The 17,203-nt window shown below is 42.5% G+C and overlaps 2 protein-coding genes across 2 annotated transcripts; both read left to right on the forward strand.

The window, feature by feature from the left end:
* Positions 1 to 221: 221 nt before the first annotated feature.
* Positions 222 to 7,779, forward strand: LOC134187627 (fucolectin-like). Its single transcript, XM_062655778.1, has 6 exons — positions 222 to 303; positions 391 to 463; positions 548 to 627; positions 5,912 to 6,346; positions 7,434 to 7,711; positions 7,762 to 7,779. Exons 3-6 carry the CDS (start codon positions 567 to 569, stop codon positions 7,777 to 7,779), a joined length of 792 nt encoding a protein of 263 aa, XP_062511762.1. The 5' UTR covers positions 222 to 303; positions 391 to 463; positions 548 to 566.
* Positions 7,745 to 12,240, forward strand: LOC134187985 (uncharacterized). The gene is made up of 4 exons (XM_062656170.1): positions 7,745 to 7,850; positions 8,522 to 8,956; positions 10,867 to 11,283; positions 11,980 to 12,240. The coding sequence occupies exons 1-4, from the start codon at positions 7,793 to 7,795 to the stop codon at positions 11,985 to 11,987; spliced, it is 918 nt and encodes a 305-aa protein (XP_062512154.1). The 5' UTR covers positions 7,745 to 7,792; the 3' UTR covers positions 11,988 to 12,240.
* Positions 12,241 to 17,203: the final 4,963 nt, after the last annotated feature.

Below are 17,203 nucleotides of genomic sequence, written 5' to 3' on the forward strand. Positions count from 1 at the left end.
TAAGAACCATGATTTGCTGGAAGTTACTCTTTCTGGCAACAATAACAAAACCACCACGACAGACTTCCATTGTTTTGGTAGCTCTAGACGTATACTGTAAGTAGGTGGAGACAGAACGCAGTGAGGACTGTCATTGGGCGAGAGGGATAAACGCAACGCCCACGTACAACCCAACAAAAATATACGTTAGAAGTACCAATCCTAGCCACGGCTCAGTCATTTCGCGACTCTGCTGCAGCTGTGTCATTCTGACGAACGTGCAGCTGTGAAAGTCATTACTAGTTTAATAAAATCCCAGCTGAGGTTAGTCAGCAAGGATGCAGCTCTACGAAGATGGAGTGTGCTCTAGTTGCTGCTTGGACTAAACGTTGCTTTTCTATATGTTACCAGGATCTCGTGGCTTTCCTTGGGCAAGCTCCCATCTTTGAACATCAGTTATTCTATCCTATCAGCTGGAAATCAGGTTTGGCTACTCAATAAGCGACTTACTTACCGCGTGACGTTGTATCTACATATTGACATCATCATATGAGTGTTCTTCTTGTAGAGAAGACCGTTCAACGAAGATGAGACGTTACGCGTTATTTCTGGCTTGCTGTGTTGTCAACAGTGCTTTGGCTTGGCTAGGTACGTTGTGTCACGTAGTAATTTCCAGCTTGTATTAGAGAACGTACCAAAGTGCGTTCACACACTAAAGCCATTTGTGCATTGACATTTGCGCGACAACGGATATTGGTGTAGATCGAAGCTCTCTAGATGCCTGAATGTTGGACCTGCACGGCGCGGAATTAGAATTAAGTGCGTAAACCTAAGTACCTAACTATGATAGCTAACAGACTTCTAACTAACCAAACACAATAAGCGGGATGGGGTTTCATGTTAGATACAAGTCCATCTCGAACTCTGCGTGCTTTGGAAGTCTCCTTTGTCACTTTTTTGGTGTCAGAGGAAAAGTCTTATGATCCAGTGTTGGGACTAAACCCACTAACCATCTGCTGAACAATATGTTGTCCAGCATGCAGGCCGTCTACATCAAGTAATGACTCTGCACCTGGAGCTCCACACGTACAGTCATATACATCAATTATCAGATACTCCCCAATATAGGCGAGAACTGTGAAGAATTGTGTCAATATTGACCGCAGATGTCTACTAAATGTCCACGGAGAAATGTTTTTAACTCGTCTCCTTATCAAACAAAAGAAAGATTTGGAGAGAAGCGTCAAAGTCACCTGCTGAGAAATTAAATCTATCGTGTAGGTATACACCCCATGGTCGATGGCTCACGTCATGCACGTGTACCTCTGTAGCACGTGTACATCTATAGATACTTCTACCCACGCATACTTTCTGTGCTTTCACACAAGCTAATTGGACATGGTACTTGGGATCTACGCTAGCAAGTGTAGATCCCTACGACAAGTTAGATCGTTAGATTGAGAGTGAACGCGCCAGACCTGAGTCTGTCTTTAGTCTGCGGTTTTTTTATTATCGCGCAAGGTATGATCTAAAGTTTTTGCTAAGATTATGTGCATTTATTAATTCTTCTCAGGGGACATCCAGAATCGACAGCAGAGGTATTGGAGTCCAGTAGCCCAGTTCAGTATTCCAGTCTCTAGTCCAGTCCAGCAATGCCTACTGTCTATTCCCCATACGTTTGAACTCGGAAGTGAGTAATGAAGTAGAGGTCGCACCATCTGTGCTCATTAGAGCACTAGGAGCTGCTCCAGCTGAACCATGTTACACCAATTAACTTAAACGGTTCCAGTTGCTGATCCGTTGGTCTTAAAAGATAATTGGATAATAACCATTGCTCTTCCCGTTTGTCTTTGATATGCAAAAGTATTATCCTTCTGTTTTCTTTATAGAAAGGGCTTAGATAATTTTGTAAACAGATGCCATACTTAGCGGTTTCTAACGATACCGAGATCATCGCAAAAGTTATCGCGAAAGTCCAAAAATCAGTGGAGATATTGATGCTTTCAAAGCTCACACGTATGGGGAACAGACATGGATCATTGACTACTTATAGATTGTGAAAACTACTAGAGGAGGTATGTGGAAGTGAACGCTAGGGTAAACAAACACAAGTGGTCTAACTTACCTAATTCAACACCTTATAGCATTCTCATTGTACTGTAGCCTGTCACCTGCCAGATCACTTGCTGAGTTGTTCATGTCTAATAAACCTGGTGGCACCAAGTCAACGCAGAAGTGGCATGCTTTATGTACAGTACCATGAAGTGTGCTCTATTACAAAATGGCTCAGCTATGCATATTCTAAAGTGCACGAAAGGCACCATCCAGCACTGTGTTCCTGCTAGGATTTCAATCGGACAGGCTAGGCCAAAGACTGATTCTAACTAAGAGGGCACTTAGTTGAGAATTAGCCATGCAACCTTTCTTCATGCAGTCTTGAATCTAGTACAGTACGTCATTTCCTTACTGAGCTCATGTCAAAGGCAATTATGGTGTTTGCATTTGTAGTACTGGTGACTTAATTAATACTCAGGCTAGGAATAGTCGTATTACTATTCTCACTATTCTCGTGTGTCACACTGAATGCCTTGGACATCCCTATGCTAACATTAGCGTACAGCATAAAACAGCTATGGAAAGCGATTTGCCAACTCAATTCAGGGGCGTAAGAACTAGGGGAGCTGAATCAATGGTATTATTTCAAACTGCCTTTCAATGGTTAAATTATTTGAGACTACTAGCTGTTAGTGACCTCATGGACTGGCAAATAGTGGGGCTGTATAGAGCTCGTCATACTTTGCACCAGCGTAGGAACAGGGGGCGGGGGGCTGCAGTCCCCTCGCTCAATGTAGGAATTGAAATTTTTGTGCTACTGACTTTTGCAAATCTGTTGACGGACTGTCAAGTGAGACAGTTTAGCTTACTCGTGATGATTTTCACGTTGGATGCTCCCTCCCCCCTCGTGAACATCTTCGTACGCCACTGCTCTAGGATCCTATGCCTATGTCAATGACATATACGCTTGGTTCGTAAACAAAGATTCTTTATACTGCCTCATTGTAATAGCTTTCTGAGGTGCTTTATTGCAGGAAGACCTAAATGTGTGAGGGACAAGACTAGACAAGACTAATGCAACCAGTCCGTTTAAATCACACTAGCTGATGACGTACGAAACTCAAAGCACACATGTACGTTACGTTACTTTCATGGACATCTCCTCTCTTCAGCAAAGTCAGACATGGTCGTTCAGACGTTTAGCCCTTCTGACGAGCCGTCTGTGGAAAGCTGTATAAGTTGAATTTGATGCTTGTTGACGTTGCAGCGGATCGCTGTGGACGCTCACCCTAGCTTTGCTGTGGAAAGGCTTTTGGTCACGTGAAGTGTTGCTTCATCATTTAGGATTTGGTGACTTTGATCTGGTGATTCTTTGGCGTTTCCGCTGTCGTTGGATGAAGGAGTTTCACGCTCCGCTTTAGAACGTGCCCCTTTTGACTGACCAGACATAAACGTGGAGCTTAATGCTGGTTCACAACGAACGCAGCTCCCACTCTTGCCCAGTCTGTACTCTTACCACTTGACCTTGTTGCAGTAGCGGTTTTGGTCCGACTGTTGCTCATAGTACTGAGCCTCCTTCCGTCTTTTGAGCCTCCCCGCCACTCCGGATAGGAAACTTGGTTGAAGCAGCCCGGTTAACTAACGATTGCCATAGGCATCTTGGTCTTCAGCCCCATTAGCAGTTGGGCTACATGGGGACGATTTCAGCTCTGCGTGGCATGGGCGTGCTTTGATAGTTGAGAAGAGCGAGCTACGGATATGTAAAGTCATGTTGACATTTGCGCAATGTAGTTGTGTCATTGCTTGTACGTATCGCTCAGTAAGACCGTTAGACTGAGGGCACTCGGTATTTGATATATTGATGTGAAAGTAACACTCTTGGAGAAATCGGTCATTAGACGGCTAGAGAATGGCATATTGTCCCTAACTATATATGCCTCTTCTGGGACTCTGTATTCCATGCAAAGCACTGATGTAATTGCGACAGTGACTGATTTGGCTGTTTTATCTGGAAGTAGAGAGACCTCGACACACTTGGAGTAGTACTAGTAGTCCACGTCCTTAGTGTCATGATGTCTGTCGCTATCTTTCTTCTATAGTCTCTCTTGGATAGCTCATGTTGTGGGAGTGCATGGCTCCTTGACGTTGGGTCGCTGTATTGGAGGGAAATGGCACATTTGCTTATGTGTTTTCTATATTTCAGCTCATGCACGACCGATGCTTGCCTCTCGAGCTCTCACTTTTGACAATCTGTCCCCTGATGTCTCTCATGAATGATTCGGAGCATCTGGTTACACAAAGAAACCGCCGTATTGATCTTGTTTCCCTTGAACAGAATGCTGTCACACTGGACTATCTCATCTCTGATGGCATAGAACGGTCGTAACCATGCAGAGGCGTAGGAATGGCATCCAAGTTAGGGAGGCCAACCTGAATGCGATTATTGGAGCTCTTTGTTTTATCCCACTTCACGATGACCTATTTCTATTTACTGACAATCTATAGGCTGTTCATTTCAGGGACCATAGCCCCGTGTCCCCTGTGGTTCCTACACCTATGGTAACGCGTGTGGTAATTCCTTGATGCTTGGTCATCCCAATTGTATCATCTGTGGACAGCATTTGGAGCCGTGGCCGGTTGAACTTCGTCCTTGCAACATTCATCGGTAGAGGCGTTTCCAATGGATAAACCATTACGTCTACGTCTGCAGTAAGGCAGGGGCGTAGCATGACTTCTAGAAATGGGCAGCTAAACTTCACAATGCTACGAGACATGCCCACGTTTATGGACATGCCCACTTATATTGACTTCTAAGTGACTCATACCGTAGAATGAGACTGGGAAAGGGCCGCTTTGGTCCCCGCTCGTCTTTACAGTTAAACCTTTTATGACCACGCCTACAAATGATGGGCTATAGCCCAGTCTAGCTCATGCGACGCTACGCGAGCCCCTGAACTGTAAGGTTTTGTGGGTGTCTGCCCTACTGGAAAGTTGTGCTCTGGACAGACGCATTTTGATCTGCATTATTGTATGCGTATACCGGTTTCTAGGTCTAGTGACATGCGGAGGTACGTTTGAAGATGCTCGTTGCGTTTTCCCGTTCATATACAAAGGGAAGACATATATCTCTTGCACAAAAACGGGTTGGAATCAACCCTGGTGTGCCACTAAAGGAGTAAGACCTATTCAGTTTCTTATAAGGTGTTGGTTTACGGTACTTGGGTTTATGGAAAGTGTTTCACACACAAGAAGTGGGGAAACTGCAACTGCAACACAGGATTGTAATCGTTCTAGCTACGTGTTTAGACCACCTAGTGTCAGCATGTCTTAATGTCCGAAAGGTAGTGTCATCATTGCATTCCCATTGCCTCGAAAACTTATTTAGTTGAGGTAAACGGATAATGATTGAAGCAAGTAAGGAACTGTTGGGTGTTTCAATTATGGCTAGTCCCAAGTTCTCTATTTTGTTACGTAACAGGAGTATCTTTAGAACGCCACTAGTTCCGCTAGTCGAACCACGTGAGACCTGCACCAGCTTCTTTGCTTGCTTCGTTGCCATCTAACAATTGGTACTTCAACATGTGTTTTTGTCCTTGTTTAATGCCCACCTGATTTACCTGTATGTATGTGTGTTCGTCTGTCTGTCTGCTAGTCTGCGTAGTTGTATACGTCCTGTGTAGCTTGGTATTACATTACTGACTGCATGTGTCTCTTTTTGGCTAGAGTTGTTCATGCGTGTGCACTAGTATGTATATAATCATGCCACGTGTGGTTTCAGATATTTTGCGTGTTGTAGTTTGTAAGAGTTTTATTCAGCTAATTGTTATTGAATGTAAGAATACTTGACATCTTGTGATCTCACCATTTGTGCGTCTAGAACCTAATAATAAAGTTATCAACTTGGCTTTGAGGAAGCCTGCAAAACAAAGCAGTAATTTCAATTCTGCCGCTGTTGCTAAGAAGGCGGTGGATGGTAACAATGATGGACGTTGGAGATCTGGTTCTGTGACTCACACAAAAAGAGATTATCAAGCTTTCTGGGAAGTTGATTTGATTTTCGAATCGGAAATTTCGAGTATCATCATTTTCAACAGAATCGATTGCTGCAGGGATCGTCTGACACATTTTTACATCAAGTTTTATGACTATACACACAGTCTTGTCAAAACATTGTTTCATGGATCTACAGCACAAAATGTGTATAAATTTGGCTTAGTCCCTTCTATTGTGGCTCGCTATGTTCGAGTACAGATTAAGTCTCGAAACTACTTGTCTTTGGCTGAGGTTCAAGTCTATGGCAAAGCTGTTAAACGTAAGAAAGTTTTATGGTTGCCTATGTTACTTTTCAATTGATAAAATGGTTTTTGTCTTTATATTTTGTGTATTTGTTAATTTACTTTTGTTTATCTAACCAAATTGCGCTCGTTTCTCTGTGAAAGCAAATAGGAAGAATAAACTACAGTATGACAGCAATAACTAGTTTGCTTGCTATTCTATCAGACTATATCTGTCAGTCGATTTGTTTATCTGCTTGCTTGTCTGTTTATTACTGTATACAAGGGGTCGGTTTACAATATGACGCTCGACACCGGCGTGGCGTAGTGCAACGTAAATTAAGTAGCGTAAATGAGCGTTCAGCGTCAACTAGTAGACATGAAACGTTTTGTTCCTTGACGTTCCGTGAGGCTCCGCTCATCGAAGTTCAAATAGACTCGGGTTCTATTTCTAGCGTTGCCCATTCAGCGTCTCGAGTCAGCGTCGACCAATAGGAAGTACTCTGCTTCACCACATGTAAGGCGCGTTTGCAGTGTACCGAACGAAAGCCGGTTGAATTGAAAAGGTGATAGGCGCAGACCAGCAGTGTGGGCGTGTGTTCGAATAAACTGGAATGTGTAGCGTGTGCGTCATCGTGAAATTTTACGCCGGGAACGATCCCTCGAGAAGGGACGCTGTGCAATATTTGAATTTTTAACGCAAGCCTTCCCCTTTGTGTGCGTGCCGATTACGGTTGCGAACGGACAAAATACGTGACCGCGTATTGCAAAATATGGAAACGGATAAGTACAAACGCAAGTGAAAATCGCTGAGGGTCCGGTTTGGATGGAAGTTAGCCAGACTGTCAGAACGTCTGCTTCTGGGTACATCAGACCCATTATGATACGCTTGTCGACGCTCCATACTGGACGCTCAATTGGGAACACCCTAATAGCTAGGCACCGTTCAACTGCATGCGTCCAGTTGACGTTACGTTACTCTACGCTATACGCTTATGTTGACCGTTAGATTGTGAACAGGTCTTTATAATAATATGATACTGCAACAAGCTGTCTAAGGAGCGATACTTTCTTTATTTTTATGACAATGAACTTTGGTCGTGTGTAAACCTATTGATTCTCTAGGACACAGAAACGTCGCCATTGGAAAGCCTGCTAGTCAAAGTTCTACGTACCGTCATTCTGCAAACCCCATTGCCTCCAAAGCTGTCGATGGCAATACAAACGGCGTCTTTATCGCCAGGACTACAACACACACGAATAGAGACAACAAGGCTTGGTGGAAGGTGGATTTGCAACAGCAATATGCAATAACAGCGGTTATTTTGTATAATCGGATCGACTGCTGCAAAGACAGGCTGCAATACTTTGATGTCACATTGTTTGATGGAAAGGGGAACGTGGTCAAGAAAATTTCACACGAAAAAGGAGTGAAAGATGTGTTCCCTTTTAGAATTGTGCCTCCAATTAATGCTCAGTATGTTATGGTCCAACTCAGAAATAGAAACTTCTTGCAGCTTGCTGAAGTACAAGTCTTTTCTGGTAAGATTTTGTGGTGTCTAACAGATGAATCTATTTCAAATAACGTTATCTTAATTGAATAGAATGACTCGGGAATATGGCGCGTAGCTCTCGAGCGGTAGGGGTCTGCGGCAGCTCTTGCGTAGGTCAATTCAATTGTGATAACGCTATTTTATTGAATCCTAAAACATAACCAGTATAGGCAGTTTCCGGAGTTTTAATGAGTTTGAGGGTGGAGACAGGCTAAATCCAATCTGTTTTAAAGACCGCCGAGTGAGGTCATTTCCTTATCAACTTAAGGTTATGTAAAAACATAGAATGCGTTCTTCTTCAGAGCTACGTTCTGGTGGCATTCCACACTACAGACTATACCGCTCTTTACTTTATTGCTATTATGATTCGCAATTTCTGTGACTACACGTACGCAGGCTAGGAATGCAATCGGGTAAGGTGAAACCTAACTAAGTAGTTCTTTTATAAACATAACGTCCGGTCTATTTGCTAATCATTTCTTGGTAAGTCCCACCCCTCGCTTACGAGTCTACTGAAAATTTGTGAGATGACTTTCTAGTTATATGGTGTCTAAGTTTCAGATACTTTGCATGTTATTGTTTATAAGAGTCTAATTCAGCTGGTTGTTATTGAATGTAAGAATACTTGACATCATGTGATCTTACTGTTTTTGCCACTAGAATTTAATAACAAACTTATCAACTTGGCTTTAAGGAAGCCTGCAAAACAAAGCAGTAATTTCAATTCTGCCGCTGTTGCTAAATTGGCTGTGGATGGTAACAAGGATGGACGTTGGAAATCTGGTTCTGTGACTCACACAAGAAACGATTATCAGGCTTTCTGGGAAGTTGATTTGATTTCCGAATCGGAAATTTCGACTATCAACATTTTCAACAGAATCGATTGCTGCGGGAATCGGCTTACAAATTTTTACATCAACTTTTATGACTATACACACAGTCTTGTCAAAACATTGGTTCATGGATCTACAACACAACGTCTGTATTCATTTAGCTTAGTCCCTTCTGTTGTGGCTCAGTATGTTCGAGTACAGCTTAAGTCTCGAAACTACTTGTCTTTGGCTGAGGTTCAAGTCTATGGCAAAGTTGTAAAACGTAAGAAAGTTTAATGGTTGCCTATGTTACTTTCACTTAAGTAAATGGCTGCTTGTCTTTATATTTTGTGTATTTGCTTATTAATTTTTTGTCTAACGACATTGCGCTTGTTGCTCTGTGAAAGCAAACAGGAAGGAGAAACTACAGTATGACAGCAATAACTAGTTTGCTTGCTATTCTATCAGAATATCTGCCGGTCACTCTATTTATCTGCTTGCTTGTCTGTTTATTACTGTATATATGGGGTCGGTGTACAATATGACGCTCGACACCAGCGTGGCGTAGCGCAACGTAAATTAAGTAGCGTAAGTGAGCGTTCAGCGTCAACTAGTAGACATGAAACGTTTTGTTCCTTGACGTTCCGTGAGGCTCCGTTTCTTGAAGTTCAAATAGACTCGAGTTCTATTTCTAGCGTTGCCCATGCAGCGTCTCGAGTCAGCGTTTAACCAATAGGAAGTAAGCTGCTTCACCACATGTAAGGAGCGTTTCCAGTGTGCCGAACGGAAGCCGGTTGATATGGAAAAGAAGGTGGTAGGCGCGGATGAGCAGGTATCCTTTTTTGTGGCAAGTTAATTTCATACGTACATACATACATGCGTGCGTGCGTGCGTGCGTGTGTGTGTGTGTGTGTGTGTGTGTGTGGTGTGTGTGTGTGTGCCTTGTTCAATTGGTTAGAGAATGCATTTCGAGGAGCATAAATTTGTACGTGATCATTGACTTGGGTGCACATGACCACTGGCTTGGCATCATGCAAGTAACATCATGCAGCAGACTGGTACTTGTGGGCCTTGGTATCTACTTCCAGAGCTCCGCCATTGTCAGTGCCCCTGGATGACTTTTGCCAAGCTCAAGGTAGATTGTAGCGCTGGCCCTAAGCCTCCACGTAGCTCATGGAGACCTTGTCTCTAGAGGCAGGGGGCGCTATCTCCGCAACTGACCTTAAGGTTGACGTCATTCACGAATGGCGTGGAGGGCTTGACATTTGTCCATTTTTTGTCCATTTTGTCCGTATGCCTTACTTCTTACAACGCAAATACTAGATAAATACCCCATCCTTCGAACGGGCAAGATACAGTAGTGTTCTGACCGAAGAGACGCAGTCTGAGCGTACAGTACGTCGCGTGCAATGTCTGTTGCGAGTTTCCGGATGTGCTGAATGAATTCGAATCTTCGTTTTCTCTGTTAGAAATCGACGCATTCTCTGTGTAGCGCTTACTGCTGAAAACGTGTAGGTTGGATTCGGTGCAAATGCAATCTAAATTTGAAGAGAAACGAAAGCGCTACAAGTGTAGCTTCAGTCGGCAAGAAATATTCAATTACTCAAAGTTTTGCGAAGGACGACGACACGTACAGCCTACACAGTACTCGTGTAGGCGTGTGTTCGAATAAATTGGGTTGTGTAGCGTTTGCGTCATCGTGAAATTTTACGCGGGGCTCAATCCCTCGAGAGAGGACGCTGTGCAATATTTGAATTTTTTATGCAAGCCTTCCTATTTGTGTGTGTGTGCCGATTACGGTTGCGAACGGACAAAATGCGTAGCCGCATATCGCCAAATATGGGAAAACGGATAATTAAACATCCAAATAAAAGTCGCTGAGGGTCCGCTTTGGACGGAAGCTAGCCTGACTGTCAGAGCGTCTGCTTCTGGGGTACAACAGATCCATTAAGATACGCTTGTCGACGCTCCTTACTGGACGCTCAATTGGGAACACCTCAATAGCTAGACAACGTTCTACTGCATGCGTCCAGTTGACGTTCCGTTACTCTACGCTATACGCTTATGTTGACCGTTAGATTGTGAACAGGTCTTTATAATATATGATACTGCAACAAGCTGTCTAAGAAGCGATACTTTCTTTATTTTTATGACAATGAAGTTTGGTCGTGTGTAAACCAATTGATACTCTAGGACACAGAAACGTCGCCATTGGAAAGCCTGCTAGTCAAAGTTCTACGTACCGTCATTCTGCAAACCCCATTGCCTCCAAAGCTGTCGATGGCAATACAAACGGCGTCTTCACCGCTAGGACTACAACACACACGAATAGAGACAACAAGGCGTGGTGGAAGGTGGATTTGCGGCAGGAATATGCAATCACAGCGGTCGTTTTGTATAATCGGATCGACTGCTGCAAAGACAGGCTGCAATACTTTGATGTCATATTGTCTGATGGAAAGGGGAATGTAGCCAAGAAAATACCACACGAAAAAGGAGTGAAAGATACGTTTCCTTTTAAAATTGAGCCTCCAATTAATGCTCAGTATGTTATGGTCCAACTCAGGAATGCAAACTACTTGCAGCTGGCTGAAGTACAAGTCTTTTCTGGTAAGATTGTGTCGTCTCTAATCGATGAATCTTTTATGCACGTATTTTGGCAAAACGGTTGTGTTATTGTTATCACATTTGCAGTAGAATTTCCTTACTGCGGTGTAAGAATTGTCCTTTATGTGCATCACACAACAGCTGGTAGCAATAAACTTTGTACCGAAGATGGCAGACATCATATAAAGTCTTGTATTATCTGACTGTGACATTCCGTGTACGGGTAATACCTCGACGGCATGCCGTTATTGACGCAAGGCTTTACGACATGCCTTTATACCGATGGGAATTGCGGCGTGCTAGTAGTATAGTGGGAAAGATAGAGTTGTCTCATTTTCATGTCAACAGGACATTGTACTTACAAGACAACCAGTGATGCTTGATGATACTGCAGGGAAGTTACCCTACTGCATAACTGCCAGTATCATTGGAAATATTTAAGAACTAATGTCTCAACTACAAAGAAATCCCACTAACGTATTAACATAGGAAGAAATACTGACTGAACGTTTGTGTGTTGTGCTGTTTGGCAACCCGTATCTTTTCCTTTGGTTTTGTTGCTTTCTGTTTTGTTCGTTTGGTTGGTTGTTGTTTGTCTGTTGATTTGTATGCGATTAGAGCGGTTGTTGTTCGTTGTACGTTTTCCTATAGTACCGTGTATCTTTTTAACTCTTTTCATGTATATCTGTGTGAATACAGCTGCGTAGGCATGGTGTTCAGCCCATGGAAAGGCGAGATCTTGAATTTCAGGGGAAAGACTTAGTCGCTGGTTGACTTTGAGCTTCGCTTTACTGCTTTTTCTGTCTGTTGCTGCTTAGTCAATGATTTGTTTAGTTTGATGCGTTGGAAGTGACAGTTGCAATGAGTATAGTTGCTAGTGGCTGCTTTGAATGGATAAGAAACGTAGAGAAAGCTGAATTAGATTATTGATTTAGAATGTATTGAACATGCAAGTTGAAACGTGCAATTTGTTGTGTCTCTCAGATAGTAAAAGCGAATTCTTTCCCAAGAAACTGTTTACAGTAACATAGTATTGTCTATATGGTTTTTTAAATTGCGCATTTGCGTAGAAATTTTCCTTAATTAAGGCGGTATTTGTAGCTATCTTTCTCACTGACCTAATGCACAAAATGCTGTGTCTTTGTATCCTACTTCAAACGCAACTAACGGAGTTTTTGTATACATGTTTTCACTGCATTATCTTGTAACGCATGTTACAGTCGCAGGGGGTTCGTAGTTACTCAAGCTTCTGTGTGCTGCAGAATTTCAATATTTAAAATCACAATTTATGCATGTAGACTTTGCGGTCGAACGGTATGTTTTGTTTGTCGGTTTGTCTGTCTGTCTGTCTGTTCCTCTGTCTGCCTTCTATTTCTTACATCAAACTATGATACAATTCTGCAAAGAACTACAGTAATTCAACTAGGATGACTGATGTTCATTGAAAGCTAATATTACAGCAAACTAAAACACTTATATATAACTAAGACTAATGAGGAAAAGGTTGGGTGCTAAGAGAGCCAGACTTCCCAGACCCACTGCACAACATGCTAAGTTTCTTTGATTTAACTTGAACGCTACACTTCTGTAATTGTACAGAGAATCTTTTCCTATAAACGTCTAAGACTTCCTCAGCATTAGGTCTTCCTGATTCGTCTGATAAAACGGCTGCCAGTTTTTGCAAAAGAATCTCTCTTCTTCTCCCCATGATCCAAAATGTTCCATAAACAGATGAACGACTTCGACTACTGAGCCTCCAGGCAGTTTGTGTTGTTCGTACTTAGACATCTTTCTGGTTTCTCTTTAATTTGCTGCAACCCCTGTTGCCTCAGAAGAACGTGGGAAAACAACTGAGCTCCAAGGGTGTACCAACGAGATGTCAATATCAAGATTAGAACCCGACTCAGCAACAAACATTATAATGTCAGGTCTACATTCAGAGTTAGTATACCTGTTTCTTGGCTCACGTCAATGATGAATTCGTAGACTTCTAAGGCATTCCGACTACACTCCAGCAATAGACTCATGGGACCAAATAATGCCTTCCCCTGTCTTGCAGGTAAGTAAGGGGAATTCACTGTCGTCTAGTGGTGGGTTGCAATTACAAGACTCTACCCATTTTGAAATGGTGATAGGCAGACCCAATCTCACACGGGTGGCCAAGGGAAATTCGCAAGGGTTGAGTGCGAATCCGTATAAGGTTGGTAGTGCATGCAACCATGCGCCTGCGCTCTTTTCTTGAAGAGAACGAAACCTTACTTCATCTCTTGCAGTTGGAGCTGCATCAACCAAATGCTGGAAATCTTCTTCGTAATTAGAAATGGATAATTATTTATGTTGTAGCGTTTTAATTCCTTTGTAATCTGAGATCTTCTTGTTTGTTGGAAGGTATTATCGATACGCATGTCCAACAGGACTAGATACATTGCAAGTGAACTTGTCCATGATGACTTTCAGATGTGGGAAACGAGATGGAAGCTCAGATATGGTATGGGACCACGAAGCAAAAAAAGCAGAACCAGCGATGGAAGATAGTGGGTTAGTCCATCAGTCAGTCTGTCCGCCTGTCTATCTACAGAAAGTAACTGTTTGTAGTTGTACAGTCTTGTAACTCTCGTGTGATTTTTAAAATGTTGTATAAGTGCAATTTAGATGATTTACTGTATTATAAAGACGTTCAACATTTTGTTCATTGACTGCTATTGTTATGCATAACTAAAGTTAGATTGTTATTGGTAGAGTAAGAGTTCAAATACAACAATCTGTCTATCTGTCTTTTTGTCAGTCAGTCTGTCTGTCTGTCTGTCTGCCCGTCCGTCCGTCCGTCCGCCTGTCTGTCTGTTTGTCTGTCTGTCTGTTTGTCTGTCTGTCTGTGTCTCTGTCTGTCTGTCTGTATGTATGTATGTACGTATGATTGCCTGACTGTCTGTCTAATTGCATGTCCATCTTTTTGTCTCTCTGTCTGTTTGTCTGTCTTTCTATCTGTCTGTCTGTCTGTCTGTCTGTCTCTCTGTTTGTCTCTCTGTTTGTCTGTTTTCGTCTGTTTGTCTCTCAATACTTTTCTATCTGTCTGTTTGTCTCTCAATACTTTTCTATCTGTCTGTCTGTCTGTCCGTCTGTTTGTATGTCTGTCCGTTTGTATGTCTGTCCGTTTGTCTGTCTGTCAGTCAGTCAGTCTGTCCTTTGGTCTCTCATTCAGTCTGTCTGTCTGTCTGTCTGTCTGTCTGTCTGTCTGTCTGTCTGTCTGTCTGTCTGTCTGTCTGTCTGTCTCTTTGCCTGTTTGTCTGTCTGTCTGTCACATATATTATCAAACATGAACCAGGATACAATATCCATAACCCCTATTTACTTGTGTCTAAAAATGTTTTGAATTTGGTTTCCTTTTTAGATTACATGCAGACACCCATTTGCCAAGCCTGACTGCAGTTTGTGCATTAGGGTCACGTACGGAAGCTGCATGGGAAAGACAGGGCGAAGCTTGCATTCAAAAGCTGAATTCGTGTAGATTCATCTCCGCTATGGTTTCTTCTGTAACATGACACTTATTCGCATTTTTTGCAAAATTGGCTGACACATTTTTGCTAAATTACTATTAACGACTTAACTCAGATGGAGTCGTCTCATGTCTTTGTGCACAGTATTAGGGGTTTTGTGGGCTTCGAGTTTACTACCAAAGTCTCCTTTTTGTCGTAATATATCTGCACAAACGATTACAGAGCATTTTTATTGGTAGCTCTTGTGTGTTGTGTGTGTGTGTGTGTGTGTGTGTGTGTGTGTGTGTGTGTGTGTGTGTGTGTGTGTGTGTTACTTACATACTAGAATTGTCTTACAATATATCCTGCAATTCCACAAAGATGTATCCTTGGGTAATTGCATGCTTTATTGAGTTTTGCTAATGGCAGTGGCGCATCCAGAGAGGTTTCCGTGGTTTCCATGGAAACCCCTTTTTGCTGACCCTTCTTTTACACGCTAGTCTACATTGCAGTTATAATATTTTACTCTAAAAAATTCACTTTTATGCGGTCAAGAAACTTCAAAACTTTCCACTGAAATTACAGTACTTTGTGATCGTGTTCAGTATTGTTTACTTTGGTCTGGCATTTCGAGGCAATCTGTAGTATACACCACAGCTACTTGTCAGAGAGATTCAACCAAAGTTCATGAAGTTTAGTATCGGATTCAATGAGTTTTCAAAGAATCGGAAATAGAAAGAGACGGATTGTAGTGGCTTCTGGAAGTCACGAAATGACGTCTTTGTTTGCAAAAAAACAGCAAACATGAACTTGAGAGACCTAGTAAGTCAGATCACCAGTGTGACATTGTGCTAAAATGTACCGATGTACCACGATGGCATTCATCGTTTCCGAAGACTGCATGCAGTTTTTGTAAAGACGCCCGAGCCCGGGAGAAAATATCCGGGAACTGTGGACTGCAATAAGAACGAGCCATCGATCTTGTCTCCACTGACGCTACACCGCAACGAAACTGAAAGGCTCATGTCGAACGGTTTGGATTGAACGCATAGATTCGTATGCTGTATATTTTTTAACTGCATGCTTCCTGCCGTTCTCGCAAGACTCTACGATATGATTGTTTCGACTCAACAATTTCACACCGTCGCAACTGGCAATTGTAAGTGAGACGGAAAAACGCTTACACAAAGCAAGCAAGTTTCTCTACCAACTGCAGTCTTCCTCTTTCTTACTGTGCTTTAAAAAATATTTCTGTGCATCGAGGCTTGAGCACAAGACTACAAACGCGGGCTTCAAGTGATTTTTGTGCACAAGTTTGTGAAGTTATAGCCGATATAAATGTTTTACGTGATAATTCATATCAAGAGTATAAAATTTTTGAAAAGACCACAGAATTAAAAAACACCTCTATGGACAGAACTTTGAATTGTCAAAGCCAAGGATCAATCCTCGACAAGTTTATAGAATCAACATTGAAACGAATGATTCTGAAGGGTACTACCGGATTTATTTATATTATGAGTTTATGTCCCACGCATTGTCTCAATTGAAAGAAAGGCTCCTATATAGCCCGTTACGGTATTGGAATCCTACATAATTCGTACACCTTTTGGCCATTCCACTTTCCAATTATCCTAGAGTCATTGCGTACACGTGCAATATTGCAACATTGAACAAAGGATGTTGCATCTTATTTATGTCTCGTTTCTACTTACTCATATCTTGTTTCCACTTATTTATAGTTGCACTTTTCCAATTTTCCATATTTTAATGTTTCAAAAGGAACCCGCTGGCCCAATATCCATATTTCAATGCGACAAATTAAAATCGAAAATACTTTCTAGAAAAACAAAGGAAAATAACGCACCTTTCGGCTTTCCCACTTTTCAAGGCCACGAGGTCGCCTCGTGTGCGGATATTATTGCAAAGTCGAGCACCGGGTGTCGCATCTTCGCGTCTCAAAGCCAATCGATCTGCTGGCCAATCGTCCATTTTTCAATACGACAAGATCAAAAGGCAACAGCGTTTCTGGTTTCTTCATAATTCTGCCTCAAACGCCCATGCACTGTAGTAAAGACTCGCACTCTTTTCTACCTGCACCTATCATCGTTCCGCTCTCAGTTCCCAAGCCTTCATGCGATGCGGCTCGTGTGCATGCACAAAACAAGCCGTGATCACCGGGACCCCACACACGGTGTCTTGCTCGTGTTACACTCGTTGTCTCCATGCTGCATGTTGGTGCTAGAAATCGTTTCATAACGTGAGACGTTTGCCTTTCGCTACCGTCCAGCTCAGAGTGTCTGATTAGAATAGTTCTGTACACAAGAGGATGTTTACATGTGGACTTCACATGGTTACACAATGCTACTTAGGGTCTAGTTAGCGTAGAGAAACGAGCGCAAGAAGGCACCGCGCATACTTTGTCCTCTCTTGTCGTTGACTAGAAGACG

Source organism: Corticium candelabrum, chromosome 12, assembly GCF_963422355.1.
Source record: "Corticium candelabrum chromosome 12, ooCorCand1.1, whole genome shotgun sequence".
Classification (NCBI taxonomy): Eukaryota; Metazoa; Porifera; class Homoscleromorpha; order Homosclerophorida; family Plakinidae; genus Corticium; species Corticium candelabrum.